The 7,733-nt window shown below is 37.9% G+C and overlaps 1 protein-coding gene across 1 annotated transcript; it reads left to right on the top strand.

Annotated features, from left to right (window-relative positions):
* The first annotated feature begins 18 nt into the window (after positions 1-18).
* Positions 19-4,403, top strand: eif3m (eukaryotic translation initiation factor 3, subunit M). The gene is made up of 11 exons (XM_077563851.1): positions 19-175; positions 580-712; positions 820-958; positions 1,161-1,284; positions 1,357-1,451; positions 2,468-2,551; positions 2,636-2,735; positions 2,954-3,035; positions 3,549-3,692; positions 3,841-3,901; positions 4,176-4,403. Exons 1-11 carry the CDS (start codon positions 134-136, stop codon positions 4,297-4,299), a joined length of 1,128 nt encoding a protein of 375 aa, XP_077419977.1. The 5' UTR covers positions 19-133; the 3' UTR covers positions 4,300-4,403.
* The last annotated feature ends 3,330 nt before the right edge of the window (positions 4,404-7,733 follow it).

Below are 7,733 nucleotides of genomic sequence, written 5' to 3'. Positions count from 1 at the left end.
AGAGCACTGTCGCTTTAAGAAAATGACCCGGAAGTAAAAACTCCTCACCGGCACTTTTTCTTTTTCTTTTCCGGTTTGGTCTGTCCTGGTGGGAGCGTGTATCTCGTCACCGAGCCGCACAAAAACAGCAAAAATGAGCGTCCCGGCATTCATCGATATAACGGAGGACGACCAGGTATCACATGTTCCTTTATTTTATTTTTTTATCTTATTCTCTTGTTGCTGACCTCGATAATAACTAACACTGAGCCGGAAAGGTTAGCAATGTAGCTAAGATAAGCTAAGCTACATCGGTGCAAATTGATAGGTAGATTCGCGTGGAGCATAATAAAGAAACACAGACTCTAAAAAATTTCTGTTGGTGCATTATCATTCTGTCGGATTGACTTTACAAGCTTTGCTACTTGTCGTTCTATCGTAGTTTTGTCAAGCTCTGTCACGTATATCAACAAAACATATGACAGATGTTTTCGCACTGCGACTCGATTAAAAGCGCCACTCATGAGTTAACAACACAATGTAAACACTTCATGCAAATATCAGTCTTTAAGTTAATGTTTGCACATTTATTTTTCAAAGGCATCAGAGTTGAGAGCCTACATCAAGTCCAAAGGAGCCGAAATCTCCGAGGAGAACTCTGAAGGTGGACTTCACGTAGACCTGGCTCAGATCATTGAGGCTTGTGATGTGTGTCTCAAAGATGACGATAAAGGTCAAATACGCTCAACAATTTCTGTTTAGACAAAACTTTTGCAATTGAGCCTTACCAAGCAGTAAGTAACATGCATAATCACACAATCGCTCTGTATTCCTGCACAGATGTAGAGAGCGTGATGAACAGCATCGTATCGCTGCTGTTAATCTTGGACGCTGAGAAGCAAGAAGCTCTCATTGAGAGTCTGTGTGAGAAATTGGTCAAGTTCCGTGAAGGAGAGAGACCTTCCCTCAGGATGCAGTTGTGAGTCTTTTTCTGACCTTTTTGCTGACTGAAATGACAGACTGTCGTTCAAAACGGCTACCTAAAAGGGTGCGGCAATAACAAAATAAAGTTTGAAGTGATGGAATTGGAAGTGTTAGTGGAAGACACTGTCAATTACAATGGAATACACTAAATTAATGTAAGGAAGGGCACTACAACAAGTCATTTTCGGGTGTTCTAGGCTGAGTAACCTGTTCCATGGCATGGATGAGAATGCTCCAGTCAGGTACACAGTCTTATGCAGCCTCATCAAGGTGGCGGCCGCTTGCAACGCCATCGCCTTCATCCCCACAGACCTCGACCAGGTACGTTCAGTATGACTTTTCGATATCTTTGTTATCTCGTTAAAACTGATTCTCTTCATCCTGTCAATTAAGGTGGCCAAGTGGATTGTCGATTGGAACCTGAATATGGAGAAGAAGCAGACTCTTTTGAGGCTGGTATATGAAGCACTTGTGGACTGCAAAAAAAGGTAACTACATATTTAGTCATAAATATGAGAGTAAATCAGTCAGTCCATATTAACTCATTCACTGCCATTGATGGGCATAGACGTCAAAAATTCATTTTAACTATTTCTATTAGTTACTTTTTTTTCTCCTTTTTTGTTAACAGTATGAAAACCTAGGGAACAAAATTAGTGTACATTTAGAGCAGATATAACATTTGTGATGAATCGTGAGTTAACTATTGAAATCAAGCGATTAATTAAAAATAAAAAAATAATAATAATCGCCTGACGCGATTAAAAAAAAACGGGAAAAAATTGTAAAATTAGGGGCATCAGGCGATTAAAATTTGTGACTCATGAAATATCATCAGTTGTGTGTATCTAAATTAAATTAAAGAATATTGCACATGGAATTTATTAAATATTGTACCTAAATAATTATATTTTAACTCATTCACTGCCATAGACGGCTATAGACGTCAAAAATTTATTTAAACTATTTCTATTAGTTTAACAATTTTACAAGAGTATGTAAGCCTTTTTTTTATTGTATTAGAACAGATATAAAATTTGTGATTAATCGTGAGTTAACTAGTGAAGTCATGCGATTAATTACAATTGAAAATTGTAATCGCCTGACGCCCCTCCATTTTAATAATCTTTTCTTTACAAAAAAAAGATTATTAAAATTTTTTTAAAGAAAAGATTATTAAAAATTAATAGGGCGATTAAAATTTGTAATTGTAATTAATCGCATGACTTCACTAGTAACTCACGATTAATCACAAATGTTATATCTGTTATAAATGTACAATAAAAAATTCTAGGTTTTCATACTCTACTATAAAAGTGGGAAAAAAATGTTAAACCCATAGAAATAGTTCAAATTATTTTTTTGCGTCTATAGCCGTCAATGGCAGTGAATGAGTTAAATCTCCTGACTTTTCATTAGATACGTTTCCACAATCTAAAGATGCATTTGACACTGTCATTGAGGTGTTTACTATAAAACCTAATCTCTGAATTTGATTTGGCAGTGAGGCAGCAGCCAAAGTGATGGTGGAGTTGTTGGGAAGTTACACAGAAGACAACGCGTCTCAAGCACGCGTTGACGCCCACAGGTAAACTTGCAGCGCTTGCACCCTGGTGGTCCCATTCATCTTCATTACACGTCCTCCACATTGGTCTCCCTCTATGCCGTTTAGATGCATTGTCCGTGCTCTAAAAGATCCCAACACCTTCCTGATTGACCACCTGCTCACTCTCAAACCCGTACGCTTCTTGGAGGGAGAGCTCATTCATGACGTGAGTGTTGAGACGTGCAATAATATATAAATGCTGTGGAATTGATTGAGAAGATGCCGTGTGTCCCGATGACCTTTCAAATGTGATGTTGCCTTTTTGTAGCCTTCCTCAAACATTGTAAAGTGAACTCGGATCGCATACTCGAGACGATAAATAATACGTTTGACTCGAGTTTTGCTCCGTTGAACTAGTTTCAACTTCTTCTGCTTCTTTTACAGCTGCTAACTATATTTGTAAGTGCAAAGCTAGCTGCCTACGTCAAGTTTTACCAGAATAACAAAGACTTCATTGATTCTCTGGGTGAGTACATTTGCAACATTGTTACTTACTCACACATACTAGAACTATGAACAATACTGACAGTATCTACAACTACTCAGACTAACATTAACTGGGCTGATTCAGAGAGAGAGAGGATGGTGACTTTTTCCCAGCCTGATATTAATTTCCCCATAACAAGTGAAATTGAAATTTGTTATTGTTTATACAGATCACACATAGCCTTTTTGCATAACGTCTTTGATAATCGGTTGGTTGTTGGATATTGAGCCAGCATACTGCCACATTTGACACACAAGAGGAATGTGCATGTGTCAGCAGTATGGCTGTCCCTCACTACTAAAGGATCAGTAGTAAATACACAAGGTGGACGGACTCCCCAAACATACAATTTGTAGTGGTGTTGATGAGTGGAATCCCCAACCGTCTTGCCCTTCAGTATAAAAAGCAATCATGACTCGGGGGGGAAAGTCCCCGAGTGAAGAGTTAATTGCCTGCGACGGCTTAATGATTCCTGCGCGTGGCTCCCCACAGGCCTGTCCCACGAGCAAAACATGGCCAAGATGCGTCTGCTCACGTTCATGGGCATGGCGGTGGAATTCAAGGAGATCTCCTTTGACACCATGCAACAGGAGCTGCTGATTGGAGAAGATGATGTGGAAGCGTTTGTCATTGATGGTAAAGGGGACCTGCACTCGGGCCACTATGATGTGTCTCATAACATATTGAATACCCTCTTGTTGTTTTCTCTTGAAATGTTATTCAAGTATAACAAGTGTTGATTTTTTCTCAAAAATATCTTCTTCTTTTTTTTCCAATCTTTAAGCTGTTCGGACAAAGATGGTGTACTGCAAAATCGACCAGACACAGCAAAAGGTTGTTGTCAGGTAATTATCTTTTTTTCTTTTTTTGGGGGGGGCTAGTAATTGTGTTTTCTCACCTGAGTTAAATTTAAACCAAAACTGCCAGAGCGGAATTTATCACAGAGATATATTCCAACAATCTGCAATAAGTGCAAATTTGAAATTTAGAGAGATGCGAATGCTACAACAAATATCTGTATGAAAAACACAATTAAATAAACAGCATTGGGGGCTTATTGTGCTAACACGTGTATAGAATCTGACTGAAAATGTTCTCCGTCGTCCTCCGCCACATCAGCCACAGCACGTACCGCACCTTCGGCAAGCAGCAGTGGCAGCAGCTGTTTGACAGCCTCTCCTCCTGGAAAGCCAACCTAGCGACCGTCAAGACCAGCCTGCAAACTCTGTCACCTTCCGCCTAGTTCCGCCTTCGCCCCATCCGTCAACTGCTGACCCTTGGATTCCTTCTTTTACAACTGCTCCTTCAGCTTTTATACACAGCCAATAAAAGAACAGTGGAGATCAATGCGATTGTCTTTTCTTAAGTGTTGATATTGTATTTATTTTTTAATAATTGTCTTTCCAAATGAGTAGCATCTTCGCCATTTTAAAGTGTGACTGTTTAGGAGGTGGCTCGTCCACAAGAATCTTTCAACATCTGGTTTCAGTAAAAGGACAACATGCCAGTATTAGATGAGCTGTGACTTGCGTTGAGAAATTGGCTGTATTGATGAGGTCACCTGTCGGGGAACCACGCGAGAAGTGTCAACGCTAATGCGAACGGCGATGAACCCGCCGTGCTGAGGTCGGCATCGTGTATTACTGTGTTAACAACACTTGCCGCTTGTGGGGGATGATTCACGGGGTTGCTAGGCAATGTCCAACTGTGGTTTGCGTGACTCACTGTGTTTGTTTGATTTTTATCTTGCAACAAATATGTTCTCACACTCTGGTCTGAAGCGTTTAGGATGTAAACTCTGGAACACCAAAAGTCAAATGCCACCAAAGTACTGTGTGTACTGAGCCGTGATTGGTCACTATACCTGAGCTACTGCGATGTCATTTTTGAGAATGTGGCAAAATGGCCGCCTCCTAGCTGAGATGGATAAACACTGGTGGATTTTGCTGCTTAAAACTCGTGTTCCACAAACACAATATTCATCAAAAGGCTGTGTTTAGACTTTTGGGGGCATATTATTGTAACAAAAATGTTTGGGCTGTATTGACTAGCAACTATTTAAATCGGGAGTTGGCAAAGTATGACATTCCTTCTTTAATCCACCCATGTTTAGTAAATCCTGTGATATTTGTTGCAATAATTAAGCTTTTTTTTTTCTTCCTCATAAATAATTAAAATATAAATTAATATATATAATTAAAATATTTATTGTTTTTTTTAATTATTTATCCTTATTTATTAATGTATAATTTTAATTATTTGTTGTAGATAAAATTACTAAATTTTGTATACATTTGACATTTTTATTGAATAAGGTAGTTCTTTAAAACTACGTTGACTGAAAATAATAAAAAAAAATTAATCGAATAAGCTATTTTACTGTAGTCTGCGGGTGACAGTATCACTCTGTAAACACTTTCCTGCTTACTCTATTTAAAGGGATACTTGACTCATTGAGTCATTTTCAGCAGTAAAAAGTTATCCACAATTAGATAACTTCATTATTTTCTTATGTAGCCTACAATAATACCTTTAAAAAGAAAATTTCACACTTTTTTTTTTCTCACTTGCTGTCGACTTAAGATGACATCACCTGTGATGAGGAAATCGGTAACGACCAATCACGGCTCACCTGTTTTCAGGGTTTGGTCAGCAAACTGAGCCATGATTTCTCAAGCACACACGGAGAGAAACTGTCGTGCGACCAAGTTAATGGAATATTTGTAAATCTTGTATCTTGGCAGGAATATGCTCTGTTTTGGTCTGGCTACTGCTCCATCTCACTTGCCTCTAATTTGTCTCATTCAATGTTTCTTCACGTGAGAAGTCCCAGACGTAAATACTGGGCTCATTTTATCTGCTGTAAGCGCTATGACCTTATCGTTATCTAAGTCCGATATTGGTGCTACTGCATTGTTAAATCATGAAAAGCTGCACAAACAGCAGCCTCGCTTTGTGTGAACTATTAGAGAACTCGATGCATACCTCAGCGCGAGATTGTTATTTCTCATTGGGGTTACAATATTGTAGTAAGTGACAGACATGGTTTGACATCAGACAGCAGATAAAGTCTGGAATTCATCATTTTCTTGTGCCCTTTTCCCAGTGTCAACATTCCTCTGGATAAATCCCGAGACTCGACACAATCCAGATACCTCGCCAAGTACAAGACAAGAGAGGAGTTCTCATTGTCCCTTCAATTAGCCAGATAAAGTCCAATTACATCATATCTGCTTTACATAAACATTGGCCACAAGCCCTAGAGTCTCGCGGGTAGATATTTGCCTGTGTGAAACATCAACCTATTTTACACAGAGGTCCAGCCTATAAGCATTAGTCAACAGAAGATACAGCGTACGACTTTTCTTTTTAACACAGAGCCAATTGAATGAGGATATTGTCACAACTTTGAAATTTTACAAAGCAATGCAGAGAAGAGGCAGTAAAAGAGGCCAAAATGTAGATGCCAGGCGGTAAATTAGGGCAAGTATAATTTAACGAGTTGTTCCACCGTAGGCTTGTTGCACACTTGAAAATTGTGACGAGTTTATTTTCTCCCAAATCTGTGTTTTTCTCTCTAAAACATGTGTTTTTCCTTGCAAATTTGCCACTTTATGTCACAAACATGTGACTTTAATTCTCGTCAATTTGAGAAGTTTTTTTTTGTGTGTGTGCAAATTTGCCACTTTATAATGTTGCATATATTAGAGTTTTTTTCTCAGAATAATATCTCACCCCACACACAAAAAAATCTGTATATTGTATGTTTATTTTACCACCAAATCTGCCGACCACTTGACTCCATCGAAGACAACTAATCACAGATGTCTCCTCTTCAGTCAAAAATAACACTAGTCAAGGCCATTCTAAAATGTTTTCCCCATACAAGGCCTGTGCACAGAAGTATGATCCCTAGCCAGTCCCTGCGAGAGGTTGAGTGCCTTTAAAAGAAGCATATAGATCCCAAAGATAGCATTGTATTACAGATGTCATTTGTGCCGAGCCATTAGGGGTGATGGTAAAGCTGTCGCATTGTAAAAGCTTCCAATAGATTGATGCAATTCAAATGTTTAGGCAAAATTTGGCGTTTGAAGGATTATTAAAAGAAGACAGGCCTTTAAATTCCACTGAAGTCTATTACATGATCTAACTATAGTGGTGATAGTATGTAAAGCCTGTTAAAAGTTTTTTTTTTTTAATGCACTGCAGTTCAGTTTTATTTAACTTTAATACGGTAACGTAAAATCACCTGCTTGTTTTTCTAGAATTTTATTAGATTTTTATTTGACTCTTACAGTCACTCCATTTTACTTCAATCATTATTAAACTACAGTTTTTTTTCAGTGTTAATGTTCAAATTGTGCATAATGTTGCAATGTCTTACTAAATAAAATGTATAAATGCACGGCAGAATTAGCTTTAAAATACATTTTTCTCTTAGGCAAAGTGTCTTTCACATTTATTTGATTGCATATTTATTTAAAACCAACTCAAAAATATTAATTTAAACTGCCTTGAACACTGGAAATATAGTATTTGTTCCCAGGGGCATGCGCCATAAAATTAAGACTTTACCATGAAATAACAATAATTAAAAATCCTATTGAAATGTTACTTCTTCTTTTTTTTCATATTTGTGTTACAGGTACTCCTTATCGTAATTATACTTTATTTTCT

The sequence above is a fragment of the Vanacampus margaritifer genome, chromosome 4 (genome assembly GCF_051991255.1).
Source record: "Vanacampus margaritifer isolate UIUO_Vmar chromosome 4, RoL_Vmar_1.0, whole genome shotgun sequence".
Classification (NCBI taxonomy): domain Eukaryota; kingdom Metazoa; phylum Chordata; class Actinopteri; order Syngnathiformes; family Syngnathidae; genus Vanacampus; species Vanacampus margaritifer.
This window is presented reverse-complemented; position numbering and strand designations above follow the sequence as displayed.

Coding starts and splice junctions, on each gene's coding strand:
- eif3m (XM_077563851.1), top strand. CDS start 134: ATGAGCGTCCCGGCATTCATCGATATAACGGAGGACGACCAG. Junction 1,285..1,356: donor TCCCCACAGACCTCGACCAG/GTACGTTCAGTA, acceptor CTGTCAATTAAG/GTGGCCAAGTGGATTGTCGA. Junction 3,902..4,175: donor CAGCAAAAGGTTGTTGTCAG/GTAATTATCTTT, acceptor CCGCCACATCAG/CCACAGCACGTACCGCACCT.